The 22,081-nt window shown below is 44.1% G+C and overlaps 1 protein-coding gene across 1 annotated transcript in view; it reads left to right on the top strand.

The window, feature by feature from the left end:
* The window catches only part of RPS6KA2 (ribosomal protein S6 kinase A2), a 1,517,835-nt gene that overhangs the window by 1,092,717 nt on the left and 403,037 nt on the right, over positions 1 to 22,081 (top strand). Inside the window, exon 12 of the mRNA XM_069234488.1 lies at positions 14,358 to 14,460. Coding sequence (XP_069090589.1) covers positions 14,358 to 14,460 — 103 coding nt within the window. The remainder of the gene's footprint in view (positions 1 to 14,357; positions 14,461 to 22,081) is intronic.

Below are 22,081 nucleotides of genomic sequence, written 5' to 3'. Positions count from 1 at the left end.
CTGCTTGTGGACAATCCAAGATAATCCATGATATGCCTTTTGGTTTTCTCCAGCCTTTGCCTGTACCTCTTCACAATTTTAACCTACTTTGTTATCGATTTGCCCACTTCAGCAGGTAACTGAGTTATCATGGTCACTATAGACCTCTTTTCTGAAACAACACATTTTAATTTGTCCAGAAGCTACCATCTGTTGGCATAAAGGCAAGAAAATTGCTGGCTGACATATTCAACCTGCATGGACCCCCCAACACTATAATCTCAAACAAGGTTCACCATATATTTCTATGTTCTGGCACACAATTTGCTCTTCCCTAGTAAAAGGGGAGTCCCAGGTCTGGCAAGTAAATTTAGATGCCAGGTCCCTGTGGCAGTAAACAGCGCATGCAGGCCCTGCAGTAGCAGGCCTCAGATAGGTTTGAAAGGCTACTTCTGTGCGTGGCTCAAGCTACGCTGTAGGCCCACTAGTAGCATTTAATTTACAAACCCTGGGTATAGGGATACCACTGTACAAGGGACTTACAGGTAAATGAAATGTGACAATCAGGTGTAAGCCAATTATACCAAGCTTTAAATGGAAAAGCACATGTACTTTAGCACTGATCAGCAGTAGCACAGTGTCCAGAGTCCTAACGTCAACAAAAAGGGTCACAAAAAATAGGAGGAGGAAGGTAAAAAGTTTGATGATGACCCCATAAAAAGGCTCAAGTCCAAAACAATGTCCCACCAGCCTAAAGCCAGGGGAGATCAATAAATACCTTAATGGGCATCCCTTCTTAAGGTGATAGAACATGGACCCTGGCTCGGAACTGTGGGGATACGTTCCAGTTCTACGCCAATCTGAACCCAATTGGATCCATCTGTCTATGCTTCACAGACAATCTAAGCTAACCCATGGAGGCTCCCTAGTTGTCTGTGGCCAGAGCCAGGTCACATGTCATCCAGGGGCCTCTGGTCTCTGCAATCTCTCTGAGTGGTAGGCGGTAACCCCAGGTTCATAACTTTCTCTCTCCACTCCATTTCGCCCAAGTTCAGGGGTTCTACCTTGCCATTGGTCCCCCAGCCTATGGCCTGGCCCACAGACTGGACAGGGGCAAGAAGTGAGACTTTACTCCCCTTGCCCCTTCTTCTGGGATTCCGTACCCTCTTTTTAGGAGTGTCACCCGAGAATCCAGAACTGCCAAGGCACTGGTGTCAGTCGTCCTGCTCAGCTCACCATCCAGCTCAGAGGAGTTCCTCTGTAACTGGCCTCCCAACCCAGAGTCCGTACCCTTGGGCTGAACTGAGGTCAGGGAAGAGTCCTATCTCCCTTTGCCCCTCCTTCTAGAAATCTACACCCTCCCACCAGGAGTGGTACCCCTAGAAGACAAAATGGTATGGATGCTAGTAACAGCTGTCTCTACCCCCAGGTCAAGGGCATTTTCCTTGACATGGTTCTCCAACCCAGGGTGTGTATCCTTGGGCTGGACATGAGTTAGAGGAGAGTCCTCCCTCTCCCTCAAACCCTTCCCTCCAGAGTTTTGCACCCTCCCATCAGGAGTGGTACCCCTAGAGTAAAAAACTGTAGGGATGCGGATGACAGCTGTCTCTACCCCAGGCGAAAGGGGTTTCTCTGGACCTGGTTCCCCAACCCAGGGTATGTACCCTTAGGTGGGACTGGAGTTAGGGGAGGGTCCTCACCCTCCCTTAAAGCCCTCAATCTGGGCTTCTGCACTCCCCTTTGTGGGGTTGTACTGCCGGACAGCTGAACTGGTTGGATGCTGGCCCAGTCACTCCACCAAGTTCTCCTGACAATAAGGAATCCACCACAGTGGATGGCCTCCCGGTATAAACTACGTTACCTCCCTGGGTCCCCATCCGGTTACTCTCCAGGGTTGGTGGCTGGGCAAAGAACGATCTGGAACCTGTATCCCTCCCCACTATTGGACCTGTCTGGGATACTCTGAACCTCCCCCGCTGTCAACTGAGGAGAACCTGAGTCAGTCCCTTTAGTGTCACTAGTGCCTTACCAGCAACTCCTGCACTCAGCCAGAGGTCGCCCTCCTTTGCTAGTTTCCTGGGGTCAGAGAACTTACTCTCCAATAGGTGTCAACACAGCCCTGGAAAACAGCAAATGGAACATGTGCTCTTCAAAATTGTTTGCTGTGCTACCCTTCACCCATCCTTAGAGTGTCATGCAGCATTATTCCACAAACTCACCCCAGGACTGGTGAGACCACTTTCTGCTGCCTATAAACCTCAAGCGGTAGCCTTCAGGGGTGAAGCCATATGTCTTCATCAGGGTCTCCTTTATAGGTGATACTCTTGCCTGTCACTCCCTTCCAGTGCCAGTAGGGCATCCCTCCCCTACTCAGGAATATAGCTCCCAGGCCAGTCCTTCCCAGGGATCCCGTTCACTACCGGAGCTTCTTCATACTCCCTCAGCTGCTAATGTATGTCTTTCCCCTTTTTGAACCCTTGCACCAAGTCTGTGTGCATAGGGGGATTGTCGCTGACACAACTGTCAAAATTGCTGCCACCACTGGACTCCACCTTCAGTGTTGGTGAGTCCAGACTTTTCAGACTGTGCTCAAAGGTGAGTCTTTCCCTGGCAAAGGCCTTTTCAGTCTCTGCCATCCTTTCCTGGACTAAGGCCTTCTCTACCTCAGCCCTTCTCTCCTCCACAGCCAGCCATGCTAGCTGCAACCTGAGGTCTCTCTCTTCCCACCTACCTCTGAGTTCCTCAGGCAGCAGGGAATGGGAGGTGACCCTGCTCCTAGGACAGGAGCCAGTAAGGGACTCCATATCTATGGGGTCCTCTCTCTCTACTGGCAGTCCCAGCCAGTCATCTTGTCCCTCTGTTTCAAACTCTCTGGGGTCACTGTCCCCCTGGGGTGTGGACTGGGGACCCTCCCACTCAGAGTCCTCACTAACCTTAAGGTCACTCCCAGAACTATAACCCCCTTTGTCCTCCTTTACAGTTGTTACCCAGTGTGCCTTCTCAAAATTAAACAGGGCTCTCTGAAGGTCCCTCATAGTGGATTCCCTTCACTTACAGGAATGTCCCTTTACCTGCAGAATCCCTTTAACTCCCCTCAATTGTAGCGCAACAGGTTGTCTGGGTCAAAGGTAGATTCCATTTTGACAAGATAAAATGCAAGTGTAAACAACGAGAGTCCCAAGTGCAAGAATATGAAATGGGGTAATAAATAAAAATGACTGGTTTGAGAGAACAGGGGAATAAAAAAGTAGTAGAACACAGATTGTTCTAAGTGTAGTTTTTAGTGCAATGATGAGTCACAATGGTATTTTGAAAGCACAAGTCCTATCCCACCGCTGCCACCAATGTTATAAATGGTGTTTCTGGTTGTCTGGGGTATAAGCCAGGCAGAACCCACCACTCTAGTCAGCACGAGTGAGTTACCCACCCAAGATAACCCCTACTCACCCTCTTGCTAGGCAGGCACAAGCAGTCAGGTTTATCCTAGAGACAATGTGTAAAGCTTTTACGCAACACACACACCATACGTGACACAATAAATACACCTTACAGGAAACCCAACACCAAGTTATACAAAAATAAACTGTATTGCATAAGACATTATTAGACCAAAAATGACATGTATCAGTAATATCCTGCTACACAAGCAGTTATCAGAACATCACACAAGTTACTAGTACTCTGCTAAAGTCACCAGTAGTCATGTAAACATATAGGTTACTGGTATTCTGCAACACAAGCAGAAGTCAGGTCATCAGTATTACCAGAAATACACATGGTGCAATAAGTACATTATCCGAGGTGCCCAGCCACTATTATGAATGCACATAACGAAGAAACAATCCCTTCTGGTACACATCCTAATAAACATGTCATGAATGCCAAGTTATCATTCTGAATGCACGTAATGGAAACCCCCCCTTTAGGGTATGTATAACAAGGAATCCAGTCAGGTTGGCATAAGGAGGACTGCAATCAAGTAGGAAAAATGCAGCCCTGGCAAGAGTTACTACCAACACCTTCTATATGAAGGTGGTAGTGTGAAGGTGCTTCCATTGGAGGAGAGATGGTACTTACCACTCCCCACTGTTGGGCCTGCTAAGCTCGGTCCCTCTGAGCTGGCCCAGGCCAAGAGATGCGAACTTCCCTCCGCCCACTGCAGAGGTGGGGCTTTGCTAGAGGGCTCCTTGATGGGGCAGCGCTTCTGCTCCCCGGCAGCTCGGGGGGGCAGCTGGACAGCACCTCTCCTCACCTTCTCCACACTGCGGTCAAGGGGCTGGTGCCCTCTCATTGCCCCAGCAATGTCCTCGATAAGCATGTCCGTTCCTGGTGGCTGCGGAGCACACACTGTAGGTTGGAAGTAGCCTGTCACGCCGTACTCGGTCCTTCCGACCCAGCGAAGGGAAGGCAAGGTTGCCTTCCATCTCTTCCTGGTAGAGGGGGGATTGTCAATGTGTGGTACTGCTGCTCCCCCCACTGGATGGCTGACAGGCCCCCTCTGGAGGGTGTTCCAGTAGGCAGCAAGAAGCATGTTTCTCACCACGCGCTCATGAAAATGATAAAGGGGAGCGCCCTTCACATGTTAAGGCTGCAGTGCGGCCTGGGGGCAGGATACAGCACTCCCCACATGCTGGGCTCCACAGGGGCACTCTGGGGGTCACAAACAGAAGTGGAAGGGGAGACCAGCACCCCCCAGGCAGGTAGAGGCAATCACCACCAGCAGCCCAACAATGCCAGTCCAGCCCAAGCCTGGGGTGGCGGCTAGTCTGCAGGGTAACAAGCAAAAAAAACTATCTTGATGAGTCCTTTGTGCCACCCTGCAGAGGCCAAGCAACAGGGCAACAAACAGACGGGCAGTCCACATAAGTCCTTTGTGCAGTCCAGTAGCCTATCTGGCAGAGGTTCGGTCTCAGTTCCAAAAGGGCTCTAAAATGTGGGGGAAGACCTCCTCTACTTATACTTATTTTCTGCAGTCCCAACAAAAGGGGGAGAAAAGGTTCCAACCAGTACTGACCGGTTCCAGGAGGGTCCCCTTTCTCCTGCAGCACACGCCCCAGACATCAGTGGGGGGTAAACAAACCCTTTGTGTGAGGCCATGGAACAGCCTTTTCAAATGCAGGTGCGGCCCACCTCTCCCTCTCTGAGCCCAGGAAGACCATTCAATAATCAGATGCACTTCTGTGACACCTTCACCCTCCTTGTGTACAGTCTGTCTGAAAGGTATCCACAAAGTCCAGCTGTCACTCTTCCCAAAACACAGCATGGAGTCAAGCTGCAAAACACCAAAGTCATAAGCACAGAGAAATGTCCACTTCATAAAAGTGGCATTTATATAATGGTAATTAAAAAATCCCCCCACACCAGTAAGCAGCATTTCTCACTACCATTACAACCTTACCAAACATTCCTACGCTACCTCTCACGCACTAGACAATACCACTTAGACATATGTTAGGGCATTTCTAAAGCAATACTATGAGAAAGCAGCACTTAAAGTAGCGAGGGACCAAGTAGGCTGTTTGTCACTACCAGGACAGGCTACACAACCAGGCACATGTCCTGCCTTTTACTCACACAGCACCCTGCCCATGGGGCTAGCTAGGGCCTACCTTAGGGGTGACTTATATGTAGAAAAAGGGGAATTCAAGTCCAGGCAAGTAAATTTAGATGCCATGTCCCTGTGGCAGTAAACTGCACATACAGTAGCAGGCCTGAGACAGGTCTGAAAGGCTACTTCAGTGGGTGGTGCAAGCTGCGCTGTAGGCCCACTAATTTATTTTTATTTAATTACAGGCCCTGGGTATAGGATACCACTGTACAAGGGACTTACAGGTAAAATAAATAAATGTGCCAATCGGGTGTAAGCCAATCATACCAAGTTTAGAAGATAGAGCACATGCACTTTAGCACTGATCAGCAGTGGTAAAGTGCTCACAGCACTAATGCCAACAAAAAGGGTTGGAAAACATAGGAGGAAGAAGGCAAAATGTTTGGAGATGACTGTAAAAGGGCCAGATCCAACATTCCCATTAGCAGAGTACAACTCTGTTCACATTACTACCAAGGTTTCTCCATTCTGTTGTGTCCAGGGTTTCCATCCTCATTTCTGTCTTCTCATCTGTTCACTCTTCTTGTGCCAGCTGCTGCTGGTTTCCTATAAGGACTTCACTCTGAAAGTTAAGTGATTGCTCAGAATTTACAATGCTCTACCACTGCTATGAAGACTAAAACCAACAGATTAAAAAGACTGATCCTAAACTTTAAGGTCGGAGAGAAAGCTGGGCTATCTGCCAGGTTCTTGCCCACTTGAAAATTGCTGGCCCGGTTTTAGCCTTGATTAATTGGTCTCTTGGCTCCAACTTCCTAACTCTTGGAACATTCATCCTACTTTCATGTCTCACAGATGAAGCCTTTTGAATCTGATCCTTTTTGTCAGAGTTCTCCTTCACCTCCTCTTATGGTAGATGGAGAAGCATAGTACAAAGTTAGTCAGATTGTTTGTTGGAAGGGCTATCCTGCTAGTGAGCATTCTTGGGTTTCTGACTCTTCAGTCCATGCACTTAGATTGGTTCATCAATTTTTTCTGGCCTTTCCTGACAAGTCTGGGACCTTGGGAGGGGATATACTGTTGCGACTGTGGCATCTTGGCTTCCTGCTCACCTGAGAACAGGAATACCCTGTGTGGACCCATGATTCCTGGGTCTCAAGAAATGCTGCAGGCTGTGAGTTTCACTACCTGGGGCTGCCTTACATCGTGTTCCTCGGCTGCAGCTCCTTATTCCTCAAGCTCCAAAATGGCAATCACCTACTTAAGGGTTTCCAGCTTCCTTTTAGGCTGTTCTGCAACGTGTATGGTTCAGGTTTTGATTCCCCTTTCTTTGACTTTTCCATCTTGGCTGTTTTTTCCTTGATTCCTTTCTGATGTCATGTGGTGCCTGATGTAATTTCTATTTCAGGTTCTTTTACTACATAAAGACTTCAGTCTGGTTGGAGGTTGTGTAGCAACAAAGACTTCCTTGACTTGTGTGATCACCTCCCCTACCTGCTGATCTTGACACCTCACTTTTGAAGAATTCCACAGTTGTGTTCCGCATTCATGGTTTTCTTCAATCCTTTGAAGTCTTTGTCCAGCAAGGAGGTTTATTCAGCTGTTTTTTTCCTCCTGAGAAGTGGCAGCTTCTCGAGGGCACTTGCCTATCACATATCCCACTGTGTGCTGAAATTGCGGCTTCAGAAAAAAAAGGCCATACATTGGACAGCAGAAGACCCGACCACCGGTATGCACCCTGACCTGAAAAGTTGTGAGTTTCTACAGTAAATGCATGACTTCTGTTTGAGTTTGAGAGATTGGGAGTTCTGTCTATTTGTCCTGTGTGACACATGGAATAATGCAGTGTTTTTGCACAAGTGTAAGAGATGTCTACTATCTCTGAGATGCTGTACAATGCTGAGTGGGATAGAGAGAGTGCAAAGGTGTATAAACTACAGGTGAGTGTGTATATATGTGCGGTGTTGTCATGGGATGTGGCTGTCTGATGTTGTGCTCTGGTGTGCTGATTGATATGGAGAGAAGAGAGTGAGATCCAGAATATAGGTGGAAGAGATGAGGTCATAGGGAGAAAAGGGTGAATGTGGAGAGAGGATGGGAGGCAGAAAGGGAAGTAGGAGGGGATAAAAAGGGATAGCACAGCAGAAATAACAGTGGGATTGGTAGAGCAAACATTAGTTTGCGATCAGAAAATCTTCCTGTGCCTCAAATATTGCCCAAACTCTATTCTGTATGTATAATTGACTTTTGATAACTCTAATAAATTCTAAATATAATGAATTCTAATTTCCCAAACTTTGTTGGCCTTGTAATGAATGTTCTACTTATTACAACACTTATTCTATTCTCTTTTTTTTGGCACATTAATTTTTGTAAAAAATATAGGGACCAGATTAATCTTATTTTTCAATTTAACATCACTTTCAATGTTATCCATGCATTTTTGGGAAGTCTTTCATGGTATTGGATTTTTTTGTATTTTTTTTTCTCAATATAATGCCATAGTTTACTTTATTTTAAGTTGCTTTTCAGCAAATTGCAAAGAATTGAATAAAATCCTTATCACGTTTCCTTTTCAGATTTAGTTGTATGATGTTCGCTATGATCACAGATTTCATATAATGTATATATTCCCTGTCTCCCTTCATATCAAAAGAGATTATCCTTGTGTCCTATAACTATTAATCTTAATAATTATGCCATATTGCATACATAACTGCTTTACTGACAAAGGCTCTTATTACAACTTCGGTGGTCTTTTACATAGACCACCGAAGCTGCGGGTGCCAGAAACCGCCATATTACGATTACTGAGGGGTTTCTGCCACAAGATGAGCAGTAATACTGCATGGCTGTGCCCTGATGGTGTGGCACTGTCGGCAGTAGAAGCACCGAGTCCCGTTCCCTCACCTGACAAGGTAAGTCGATCATCCAACAGGGGAGGGGGGGTTGGAGGGTGAGGAGTGTTATGTGTGCGTATGTGAATGTAAGTGTGTATGCATGTATGACTGTGAGTGTGTCTGCATGTGTGTGAATGTAAGTGTGTATGCTTGTGTGATTATTGAAGTGAGTGCATGCTGGTATGTTTGTGTGAATGCGTGTCTGTTGGTGCAAGTGAATGATTGTATGTATGCGTGTTGGTGAATGCGTGTATACGGGGTGCGTGTGGGTGTGTGTATGCGGGGAGGGTGGTGCTGTCATGGAAGGGGGGTGGGCAGGTCAGGGAGTCAAACGGTGTTGGGGAAGTCGTCTGCTGGTGACAAGAAAGGAATTTCCTGTCGCCGGCAGCCTTTGCACCAGGGTTTTCATGGAGGTGCTACCGCCACGGAATCCCTTGCGGACAGGCGACTCCTAATACTACTGGCAGTCTTCAATGGACAGCCGGCCCGGAGGTGCTGTTCTCCGGCCCGGCTGTCCTACCATCTTGGCGGTACCAGTGGGAATGTGGCAGTTTGGCAGAGGTCAAATCGTCACACGCGTAATGTGACGGTCTTCACCGCAGGCCCATCGTCAGTGAGACCGCCACCACAGCCCTGGCAGTCTTCGGACAGCCAGGGTCGAAATGATGGCCAAAGTGTCGAACCTTCTTTAAATTGTTTTATTCTAATGTTTATTTCCTAATATATTATACAAGTATGACATTTTTGATTTTAAAGCTTTCACGTATTTCATCATAATGTATTATATTGTTCATTCATTGTCTTTATTACAAACTTAACATTCACTAGCTATTTATTGAAAATGATTTACTATCTTCCATCCATAACGTTTTATTCTCCCTTATCCTTTCCTTTCTCCATTGTGCGTGTTTATTTATATTTTTATATGAGAGGTTTCTTACATTTGAACATTATGCTCAAACAATGTTACTTGTTGAATATATACTACATTTTAACTGGACTTACAACCTCACAGATAAACATCTTTTAGAAGCTCAAAAAAGAAAGAGGAGGGGCCAGACATAGAGAGGAGACTGAGCAAGATAGAGATGGATGATGAGGCGTAGTGAGAAAAAGAATGGCAGTGGTTTGGACAAAAGAGGGTGAAAAAAAGAAATGAGGGTAAAGTAGGAAAGGGAGGTGGCTGAAGTCAAAGAACTGCATGTGTTAAGGGAAAAGTCAGTAGGTTAGTTACATCTGAAGGGATGATGAAGACCTGAGTAAAGCTATGCATATGATGCTATATCTAAGGGCCTGAAATGTAAAGACAGCAACACCTTTCAGGCTTATCGGGGAGTGATATAATACTATTTTGTGAAAGATAAGGTAGCATTTTTTGCAACCCATCTACAACATCGTGTTAGAACCACATTGCTGCAGGCACTGTGAATTTTGTGTTTTGCTGGCTATCTATAATGTGCATATACTGTGTAGTATTGGTCTCCTATTGCATGCAGTGGGTCTGGTTTCATGAATTGGCGTACAGCAATATTGTCTTTTTGATGTCCTATTTTATCATTAAGGTGAAAGAACTTTCATTATATTGTTAAGAACATAAGCTTTTTAGTACCAAAGCCAATAAATGTTATATCATAAGATTGTGTCTAGCTTTTAATGTGGACATAGGGAGAAGGATTCCATTATGCCCCTGAGCTCAAAAGAAAGTAAGCATTGGCAAAGTCAATGCGTCTCTCCTCAGCAGGATTGTGTGAAGGATATTTCTTTTATGTTTTTATTACAAACAAATGCCACTAAAAGAAAAGGAAAAAACTAAAACATTCACATAAACATGGCAGCCTTATGCTTACACTAAACATTTGACATGTAAACAACTTTCACTGATGTAGCTCTCTTACTAGTGTTATTCTTTTAAACACAAACTTTGCCTCATGCATCTTATTACTATTATTGAGAATAAATTATCATCTAACCAGGCACTCAAATGACATGCAGCTGCAATGTTAAAATGTCCATTAAGCACTTTGTAACAATCTTTAAAAGGAGTGCAGACAAAAAAATAAGCGGGTTTTAACCCCTTCGCTGCCAGGCCTTTTCCCCCTCAGGTGCCAAGTCTTTTTTTGGCTATTTGGGGCAGTTCACGCTTAGGCCCTCATAACTTTTTGTTCACATAAGCTACCCACGCCAAATTTATTTCCTTTTTTTCCAACATCCTAGGTATTCTAGAGGTACCCAGACTTTGTGGGTTCCCCAGAAGGAGGCCAAGAAATTAGCCAAAATACAGTGAAAATTTCGTTTTTTTCAAAACAATGGGAAAAAGGGGCTGCAGAAGAAGGCCTGTGGTTTTCCCCCAGAAAATGGCATTAACAAAGGGTTTGCGGTGCTACAATCACCAGCTTCCTAGCTTTCAGGAACAGGCAGACTTAAATCAGAAAATCCAATTTTTCAACACAATGTTGGCATTTTACTGGGACATACCCCATTTTTACGATTTTGTGTGCTTTCAGCCTCCTTCCAGTCAGTGACAGAAATGGGCATGAAACCAATGCTGGATCTCAGAAACCGCAACATTTCTGAAAAGCAGACAAAATTCTGAATTCAGCCAGGGATAATTTGTGTAGATCCTACAAGGGTTTCCTACAGAAAATAACAACTGAAAAAACAAAATATTGAAATTGAGGTGAAAAAATCTGCAATTTTTCTCTACGTTTTACTCTGTAACTTTTTACTGCAATGTCAGATCTTTGAAAGCAATATACCGTTACGTCTGCTGGACTCTTCTGGTTGCGGGGATATATAGGGCTTGTAGGTTCATCAAGAACCCTAGGTACCCAGAGCCAATAAATGAGCTGCACCCTTCAGTGCGTTTTCATTCTATACTAGGTACACAGCAATTCATTTGCTGAAATATAAAGAGTGAAAAATAGCTATCAAGAAAACCTTTGTATTTCCAAAAAGGGCACAAGATAAGGTGTTGAGGAGCAGTGGTTATTTGCACATCTCTGAATTCCGGGGTGACCATACTAGCATGTGAATTACAGGGCATTTCTCAATTAGATATCTTTTTTACACACTCTCTTATATTTGGAAGGGAAAAATGTAGAGAAAGACAAGGGGCAATAACACTTGTTTTGCTATTTTATGTTCTCCCAAGTCTCCCGACAAAAATGATACCTCACTTGTGTGGGTAGGCCTAGCGCCCGCAACAGGAAATGCCCCAAAACACAACGTGGACAAATCACATTTTTTGAAAGAAAACAGAGGTGTTTTTTTGCAAAGTGACTACCTGCAGATTTTGGCCTCTTGCTTAGCCGGCACCTAGGGAAACCTACCAAACCTGTGCATTTTTTAAAACTAGAGGCCTAGGGGAATCCAAGATGGGGAGACTTGTGGGGCTCTGACCAGGTTCTGTTACCCAGAATCCTTTGCAAACCTCAAAATCTGGCTAAAAAAACACATTTTCCTCACATTTTGGTGACAGAAAGTTCTGGAATCAGAGAGGAGCCACAAATTTCCTTCCACCCAGCATCCCCCCAAGTCTCCCGATAAAAATGATACCTCACTTGTGTGGTTAGGCCTAGCGCCCGTGACAGGAAATGCCCCAAAACACAACGTGGACACATCACATTTTTTTAAAGAAAACAGAGGTGTTTTTTGCAAAGTGCCTACCTGTAGATTTTGGCCTCTAGCTCAGCCGGCACCTAGGGAAACCTACCAAACCTGTGCATTTTTGAAAACTAAAGACCTAGGGGAATCCAAGATGGGGTGACTTGTGGGGCTCTGACCAGGTTCTGTTACCCAGAATCCTTTGCAAACCTCAAAATTTGGCTCAAAAAACAAGTTTTCCTCACATTTCGGTGACAGAAAGTTCTGGAATCTGAGAGGAGCCACAAATTTCCTTCCACCCAGCGTTCCCCCCAGTCTCCCGATAAAAATGATACCTCACTTGTGTGGGTAGGCTTAGCGCCTGCGACAGGAAATGGCCCAAAACACAATGTGGACACATCACATTTTTTCATAGAAAACAGTGCCTACCTGTGGATTTTGGCCTCTAGCTCAGCCGGCCCCAGGGGGGGCAGAAATGGGCTAAAATAAATTTGTCCCCAACCCCCCCCCCGGAGCGACCCTTGCCTACGGGGTCGCTCCCCCTGCGTGACATCGGCGGCAAAAACAAAATCCCCGGTGCCTAGTGGTTTCTGCCCCCTTGGGGGCAGATTGACCTAAAATCGGCCAAGGGCGGAAATGGTCTAAATACAATGTGCCCCCCAGGGGAGCAACCCTTGCCTAATGGGTCGCTCCCCATCTCTAAAAAAACAAACACAAAAAAAAAAAACACAAAAAAAAATTTGCCCTGGCGCCTAGAGGTTTCTGCCACCCCTGGGGGCAGATCGGCCTAATAACAATAGGCCGATCTGCCCCCGGGGGGGCAGAAATGGCCTAAAATGAATTTGCCCCCCCTCCCCCCAAACCCTGCCCGTGAGCGACCCTTGCCTACGGGGTCGCTCGCCCTGCGTGACATTGGCACCAAAAAGAAAATCCCCGGTGCCAAGTGGTTTCTGCCCCACTGGGGGCAGATTGACCTAAAATTAGCCAATCTGCCCCCTTGCCTAATTGGTTGCTCCCCATCTCTAAGAAAACAAACAAACAAAACAAAAACACAAAATAAAATTTGCCCTTGTGCCTAGAGGTTTCTGCCCCCCCCTGGGGGCATATCGGCCTAATAACAATAGCATTTCTCTTTCGATCACGGGGAGGCTCTGTGGGGGGGTCGGGGGTTGAAGGGGAAGGGATTCCCCTTTCAACCCTGGCCTTTGGCCCTCGGGAGGAGCGCTAGCAGGACATAATGGTTACGTCCATGGCGCCACACGGGCGCTGCCATGGACGTAACCATTACGTCCATGGCGGGGAAGGGGTTAAAGTGAATATAATAATTAAATACATTTAAATAAAAATACACACTTTGAACTGCGTTGCCACTGAGGAGAAAGGGGCTGTATGTAAGTAAATGGGACCTATGTTCGCAGGCTTTGTGCAGTAGGTCAAAGTGATGGGATCCAATGGGCTAAGTGCCTGACCTGTTGCCCATGGTGCATACCGTGGTGGGCAGAAGCAAAAGGTGAATGACAATTTAGGAGACCAATGGATTATGCCTGCTGGCCAAAAGGAACTCCAAGAATGCATTTTATGTATGATTCTTTGAGGGAAACAATAGTCAGTTGAGGCATCTCAAGTGGTTTTAAATGCCAGACCTAAAAACATGCATCCTCCAGAGACAGAATCTGAGATTGCTTTTTAGGTGTACCTGCAGCAAGTTACACCCTAAACTTTAGATGACAATCCCATCGATTTTAAACTTTCAGGATGTACTATGCATTATTATCATGTGAGCCGAATATGCTAGTGTTCGTCTTCTTACTGTTTTTTAAAGTATATGATGTCCTTTTTGAAAATGTAGAACAAATATATGCATATGAAAACTCTGCATGGCTGTGAATTTCTACTGTAGCCAAGTAAGATTTAAAAAGTCTAGATTACTCTCAACTGTGTAGAAAGAGGCCTTCAAATTATTCTGATTTAACAAAGGTAGGAAACCCACTGGGACACAGGTTCTCTGCCAAGTGCCTATGTGATAATCCCCCTTTTTGGAATGGGGGTGAATGCGACGTAAGAGCCTTGCTCTAGCTTAGGGCTGTGGTGTTCTGCTGCTCTTATTTAACATATTAATTAAAGGTTTGGACTATTTTTGATTAAGCACTACTCAAGGCTTTATATAGCAGATGTTAATTTCTAACATTTTAGGTTTATAAAGGTACCAATGAAATAGAACAATAAATGTATGTGTTTTGGATTAAGGTATCGTAGTTGCTTAGGGAAAAGCCTCTGTAAGAGGCGGGTCTTTCCTAATAATTAGCATCATATTGTTCATTTTGTAGAAATTGTACAGAAAGGAAATCAAGCCACCGTTCAAGCCTGCAGTTGGGCGACCAGAAGACACCTTTCACTTCGACCCCGAATTCACATCACGGACCCCTATTGGTGAGTACTCACCGGACATACCATTAATTGTGCTTCCTTTTACAAATGGAATAAAATACAACCTGCCATACATCACAGGGTAAAATAACATCTGCTGTACAGTTTAAAGATATTGCCAGGCACTGTGGAGGCCATGGCCATATAGCGGAACAAGGCTAAAGGCTGAGTTTCTTTACAAGTTTATGGGACTGTGAAACTGCAATATCCTTATAAAATGCAACGGGGGTATTTTTTCAATGTAATACATTGTCGTAGCATCCCCTTCCCAACAACCTCCTAAATTCTTAGTATCCTGCTGTCATGTACATTGTAGTCAAGAAGAAGAAACACAGAACCTGTAGTGTGAAATTAAACACAAAAAGCAGACAGTATTTTTTGCAAAAAAGAATTAGAATCAGTTTAATGTAAGTTTGTTTAGAAACTGCTTTGGGCTCAGATTGTGTAGAAACATGCAAAGATTCTATCTTTCCTGCAGTGTCCTATTGCAGTGGAAAAAATAAACATGTTACCACAAACATCTCCTTTTAGAAAAAAAATCAGAAGAAGGAAAAGCCAGTTCCCATGTTCCTTGTGAACAATATAGACCTATAAATGTATTGTATCCACAACATCTTCTACCACTGCATTATAAAAGGAAGTTATTATTTACTATTTAGCTCCACATCTACTTACCCTGATGAAATAGAGTTTGCTGATGTAGGAATGCAATCATTTTGCCATGCAATATATCTCATACAACATAGTGACCCTCCAACCAGGTGATCAAATGCTTTTTACACACTCATTATACCTTGTCATAGTTTGATGAGCATTGTAACTGAGAATGAAGAGGTCTCAAGTTTGTTTTGCATGGTGTGTTCAAACATAAATCAGCACTTGAAGTGAGCTAAATGAATCCATCTAGTAGGGACCTCAAATGTATATCAACCAATGTATTCTATGTTGAAGCACTATCAAAAGAGTTTTGAAGTCTGAAGCCTAAGGGGCGTGACATAGTAAGCTTCAAGATGGATACTCACTAATGAATCTGCACTAGGGTGTTCCCGTCCTCCAGCCTACAGCCTTTGAGATCAGTGAGTCCCAGTGTGTCAGAATCAAGGTGTTATTTATTGCACCTTATTAATCACAAAATTCCAAGGTACAATATTTATCTGGTGTGATAAATAGCATCTGTTCTGAGTTGTTGGGGAATAACATGGAGATTCTGGTGCTAACGCACGAAAATCCTCATGGTACTGTACATATTGCACACTTATCCCCTGGTAAAATTTGGCAGGCTTGACCTGGCAACATGGCTAGGAATTTAGAGGAAGTTGTCCTGATAGGTGCACTGGGAGAAAAGGAGTGGTGGTTGTGTAGAGGGAAGGTGGCTCATGAACAGACGTTTGAGAGCAAAGACCTTCAGACTAAAGCCTGGTAACGCTGGTGTCACCAGGGGCTTCTAAAAGTAAACGGACGGTTCAGTGGACTGCAGGAGTATTTTCTGACTTGAATGTGGTGAGTCTGCATTACATCCCACCGATAATTGAGGGGGACTACTGCTTTGACAGTAGAAGCTGAGTTGTGGATATATTGATTGTTGGCACCAACTTCACTGACAGGGACATAAAGGTGTTTTTAATTTGTATTTAGGTGAACGAAGTCGGTCACCTTGATTGGGGAACCATCTGGACTGGTTGAGGGTGCAGCAGGACCCTGACACAAAATCCAAGGTTGAAAGTTCCTGTTGGTACCTAGTGTATCCAGTGACTGTCACAGATTATGTGACTTCTCCTGGCGCCCATAAATCCCTTCCTCAGCTAGCCATTCACATGATATGGGTAAAGAAGTTTGCTGTACTTATGGACCTACTGTTGGTGTTAACCATTTCGAAAACCAGCAGTTCTCTTGTTTGTGGCGTTGACTTTTGGAAATGTAGAAATTAGCCAAGACTCTAAACCCATTTAATTTGCAGGGGTTAGCAAGGCCTAAAACTCAAGCCCTACTCTTGGAGTGGGGGGCGGGGTAGAATGTTTAGGTCAATAAGAACAATCATTAGTCACAACAAATATATTCTACAAGCAGTGTTATTATTCTAGAGTAGTAAGCAAGTCGTCATTTGCATTTAAGGAAATTGCTTGGTAATTCCAGCGCACTCTATAACATAATTATCTGTCTCTGAGTGTATTGTGTTAACTATATGGATTAATCTATTAATTCAGGAAGGCCTGGATACATATGCTGTAGTCAAACACGTTTTTTATCCAAAGAGTTCAGCCAATGACAGCATAGGGGTTTATTATTTAAATATTAACCACTCGCTAACTTACTCAGTCCAAAGTGAGGTAATACACTATTTGTGCGTGATGTCAAAACTACAATGATCAAGAGTTGAGCCAGTCACAGATGATGCTTGTTGTTAGCCTTAGCAAAACGTAGGATGTCACAAGGGGCTTATGTCCTCCCAATTCTCTTTTGCTGCTGGGGACGGAACAACAGCATAACTGTGGTCAAAAAATCACTTCGGTAAACAGTTATTCTGCAGTTATTCAAGCGCACACGTCCTTATACTTCTCCATTGCGGCTTAGAAAAAAATAGTTCAGCAGTGGCTAGAGCCCCTTGAGGAAACAGCTTGCAGCGGTGATCACAGGGGCACAGAGGGTATCCCTTCTCTTCTACAGGTCCTCTTGGAGTCAAAAGCATAGAGGGTGCACATAGAAGAAAAACCACATGCTCCTCACTAGTGCAGCTTCAGGCAGACAAGGGAGCAGTGGTTGGCACCATGCATATGGGCCACATGCTTTTATTCAGTGCCATTTTGAGGACAAATATATGCAGGGATAGGCATGAGGCAAATAGGATTCATGCTTCTTCAGCACTAACATGCAGGGAAGCAGAGATACATTGATGATCAACAAGGATGTTACTCTTTTATGCTTTTCAGATCCACTCAGCACTACATTCAGGAAGCTGTATGAACAGTTCCTTTACCTTCTCTCTCATTAGATATGATACTGCCAAACCTCCTCACAAAAGTGCACCTGGGGTATGGGTTTCAGCTCTGTTTTTTAAACAGAAAGATATTATCCAGCCTTCCCTTCCTTCAGGGTGCAGCAGCAAATACTGATCTCAGTCCTGGAGTACATTCCATGACCGTCCACATACAACAGGCAAATATTCTACCTCTGGCCTTAGCCTCACTCTACACAGGTGTGTAGAACATCTTCAAGTATAATGTGAACTGTGGTTAAGTCTGAGGGATCAGCCTATATCCTATACAGTTGCAGGTGGTTTCCAGCCAACTAGCCGCTCACATTCAAAGTAGGTTTCAAATTTTCATGGGGAGCCAATCTTGAGAAAATAAACTAAAGGAGCGGGCTGCTTCATTAAGTGGATGTGAATTGATGGCCAAATACATGTACCTGACTTTACAGTGAAGAGAAGGAGAAAGGAAGGAGCAGTACCAGGGAACATGCAGGGAAGAAGGGCAACATCAGCACAGGCTACAAGTAAACCCCATGGAGCACCCTGCAACCTTGAGGGCTACTCATGCGAAGAGGAGAACACAATCATAAGTAGGCCATCTCTAAAGCATCTCTAAAGCATCCAAGAACTCTTGTGCACACCACTTACAATCATGGGTAGTCAAGGGACCCAGTCATAACAAAACACAGATTTAAATGGGCAAGTGGGTTGGTAATATCTCAAAAAGGCCCCAGGCAAAAAGAATTGTACCCTGCTGCTAATAATCATCTGCCTCAACTGTTAGTGGTATCATAGCGTGGTCATGGGGATGATAGTTACCCCTGATAGAATGAGCACCACAACCAATAGATTCTGGCACTCTGTGAGCATCAGATAGTATCATGTAGGTCTATCATCAGGTGACTAGTGAGAAGGGTGTCCTGTAAAAGTAAACATACCCAGTCAGCCAAAGTGAGAAAATTGAGAGCAAGTGTACTCATGGACACTGCATTAGGGATTTTTAACCATGCAACCTGTAACTGGTTTGCCACTGAACTTTGTGCTGTGCCTGCCTTGTCACTTACCACCAGACCGTGGTAACACCATTAACTGTATACTACAACTGTGACGGTGGACTAGATCTTGTAGGTACCATTTTGCTTATGATTGATGGAGTTTTGGGGTGTGCTTTCTGACAATTTGGGGAGATTCCCAGCTTGCTCAGTTCAAGTCTACTGTGTTGTGCCACTTGCACTGACGATCCAGTATGAAACTACATTGGAGCATTCTATCTGGAATTAATATTCTACTGCCCTGTGGTTGTAAACGGTGTTATAAGTCAACAGAGATCCGTGCATTTACAAAGATATTCCTCACAATCCTTTTCACTTACAACACCATACAAACATTAGTCAGTGACCATGATATTACTTTGGATCGCAGTTCCTCACCACATACACACTTAAAAATTGTTTGGGTTCATACATTGCCCATGTTTCTAAGGGCTGATCTAAAAGTTAGATATGCCCTAGTGTAATAATTCAGAGGCACGTAGTCACTGCACTATTCTGCGCTCCAAACCTTCAAAATGACATGCACAAAGCTAGAATTTGTACAGTTTGCCTTCATGACGTGAGTCAGTTTTTGCATGGTGAAACTCATGGGTGCACACACACCAACGGTAGATGGTATTTGTGCCTGAAATTGAATCCTGGTGTAGGCACTGAATGAACATTAGTTTTTATACCATGAATGAGGGCATAAGTGTACTGTGTGGAAGCTGTACCTTACACAGTTGCAAAACTACTTGGAGTAAAACTTAACTTCACCAGTTATCTACAGTAGGAGAGTCAATTATCTAAAGAGAGTAACCTGATTATGCAATTAGAGTATTGTATTACCCAGGGGCCTAGACTGCCATCGGTAAATAACGTCATCCATCACTGCCCAGAAACCGATTATTGCCGTAGATCCAGGAAAAAACCCAGATAGCAACAGCCTGGTTGGGATGGCAGGAGTAATGGGGGTCTGGAGGTTCCTGGTATAGCCCACCACAAGAAGCAAGTTGAACCGCGTGAACAAATTTGTGATTCCTGCAATGAGAAGATAAAACATACATTAGTCAAATTATTCAGAGGAGATGCAATAGCTACTCTAATAATGGACCATCTGCGAGACAGATATTTTGGTAGTAAATAAACCAATCAATCAAACTGACTGTCAAATCACATGAACCTTACCTTCTGTCCATGATATGATGTCGCAGAGACAACATGAACAAACTCCCCAGACCCTTTTCCCCTTACTTGTAATAGCATGTAACCCAGACAAGGAAGGAGGCTAGAGCACAGGAAGCAAGTCCTGGGATTTCATTGTAGTGGTTCCTGCAGGTAAGAGTTGCAGGACCTTTAATAAGGATGAACAAGTACAGTATTCATGAATCGTATCACCCCAACCCTATGTTCTCCCACCCACATCTAAGGAGAGTCATTTAGGAAATGTCTGTGGTGGTTGGCTGTGGAAATGCGATACTCAGAAGTGCAAATTAATAAAGTAATATCAACGCTCTCCTGCATGTATATAGCAGTGTCCATGTGTTCCTACATGTATAGACACCTATCTAAAATGAAAACGCACTTATGGCAGTGTCAGCGCATTCCTGCGCATGTGGCCACCAGCACGAAAATCAATGTAAAAAGCGCCCCTGCACATGTGAAACGATAGGAAAAAAACTGTGTCAGCGCAATCCTGCATTTGTGGATGCCAGTGAAAAGATCATTGTAAAACGTGCTCCCAGGTGTATGAACGGATAGGAAAAGTCAGTGTCAGTGTGCTCCTGCACATGTGGACACCAGTGAGAAAATAAATGTCAAACATGCTCCTACATGTCTAGAAAAGAATGAGAAAAGGCAGTGTCAGGGCACTCCTGCGTCTGTGGACACCAACAAGTTGGACAATGGTAAAAGTGCTACTACGCTTATGGTACACAGCAAGGTACACAAAGTTAAACTCACTCCTGTGAGTATGGCTCACAGCAAGGTCCACAAGGTTACATGCGCTCCTGTGCATGTGACATGGGTAAAGCAAAAGAGGTATCAACATGCTTCTGCACGTTTGGACACCAACAAGCTAAACAAAGTTACACGTGCTCCTGCGCGTAGTTACTCACAGAGTTCAGAAACAGCACATAAGGTAACCATATGCTCAGCACATTCCTTAGGGCAGTGGCAACAGCTTCAGAAACAAACTAGGGGAGAAGCATTTTCAAGTAAGTGAACATTACCTTTATAGGCGTCAAGTCCCGGAAGAGGTTGACTGTAGAAAGACATAAACCACTAACCTGAAATCGGATATGCATAAAATTGAAAGACTTTGAACCTCCTGAGCCTGAATTCTGACAATGACAAGTCAAAGTCCCTTATCTCATTTACCACTATCACCTCACCTGACTCAAATTCCTCTAACTGTGGCCCCAGAAATGCTCTAGCAACCCCAATTTTTCACCTTAGGGCACTGAGGCGAAAACTATGAGAGTTAACACACATTTTCCAGCTGATGATGGGCACACCTAGAACTGTGTAAAATGAAACCCAACGACAGGCAACACCTACATCTCATTTTGTCAACATGTCTATAGAGTGGTCCACCATCATCATTTAGGACCTTGGTATACAAGACACACTGATCACATAAAGGTTGGCTACAAGGCAATGTTTGAATCACCCTAGGAGCAGTCTTGGACTTTACAAGTCTGGCATGAGGTGCTGGGGCACAGTGAAGAATTTAGTGAAATCTTTTGGCAGCATTCAAAAAGATCCAGGACAAGTAGATGGTTCATCTGCATATGTGTGAACCACATTATAGGGACAATCTTCTACAAGCTTTCAACAGTGTTTAGGCAAATACACTATTTGGACCCATTGTTGTCAAGCTTTTTCAGGGTTATAACTCTTTGAAACCCTTCTGAGGAAATAAGACTTGATCTCTTTGCTCACTCGGTGCAATTCAGTTGACTTATTTAGTCTCCACCACATTCAAAGATCACCAACTACCATTGGAACTAGATTAAAGAGGCTGTTTTGAAATGACCACCCTTGGTATTCCATGCACCGACGTTTATGTATAACAGCAGGAGGTTTATAAGCAAGATTTCGGCACCTGCACTTTTTCTTTCACAAACTAAGCAATGGCATTTACTTTCCTATATGTGAATGTATACTTTGTATTCAATAGATGGGAATTGTTTCATGTATATCTTTGTCTTCCATGCACCACTTTTAATTAATAATAATCCATTAACAAATGAATTAATTAATTGATTTTGTTTGTTATAGTACAGAAGATCTGTGCAAGGCAAACCTTACAAACAAAGGCACTAACGATGAAGGTAGTTTAAAACGTAATCACGGTACATTGCACGAGGACTATAAATATCTGTATAGCAGTTTTTTAAAGGCGATGGGCAAAAACTAGAAAAGGCACAAGATGGACAGGTTACAGATGAAAGGCGCACAGATGCATACTAAAGGAAACAAATAGTGGTATATAGAGTGGACAATAAGAAGTAAAGCGGATCCATGGAGTGAGAACATATAAAACCAATACAAAAAAAACTAAATGGTACAAAAGACGGCAGAGATAGATATGGAAAGGTTTGTGCATGCCATGGAAGAAAAA

The sequence above is a fragment of the Pleurodeles waltl genome, chromosome 5 (genome assembly GCF_031143425.1).
Source record: "Pleurodeles waltl isolate 20211129_DDA chromosome 5, aPleWal1.hap1.20221129, whole genome shotgun sequence".
NCBI classification, from domain to species: domain Eukaryota; kingdom Metazoa; phylum Chordata; class Amphibia; order Caudata; family Salamandridae; genus Pleurodeles; species Pleurodeles waltl.
The sequence above is the reverse complement of the archived record's forward strand: the minus strand, read 5'-3'. Positions and strand labels throughout refer to the sequence as shown.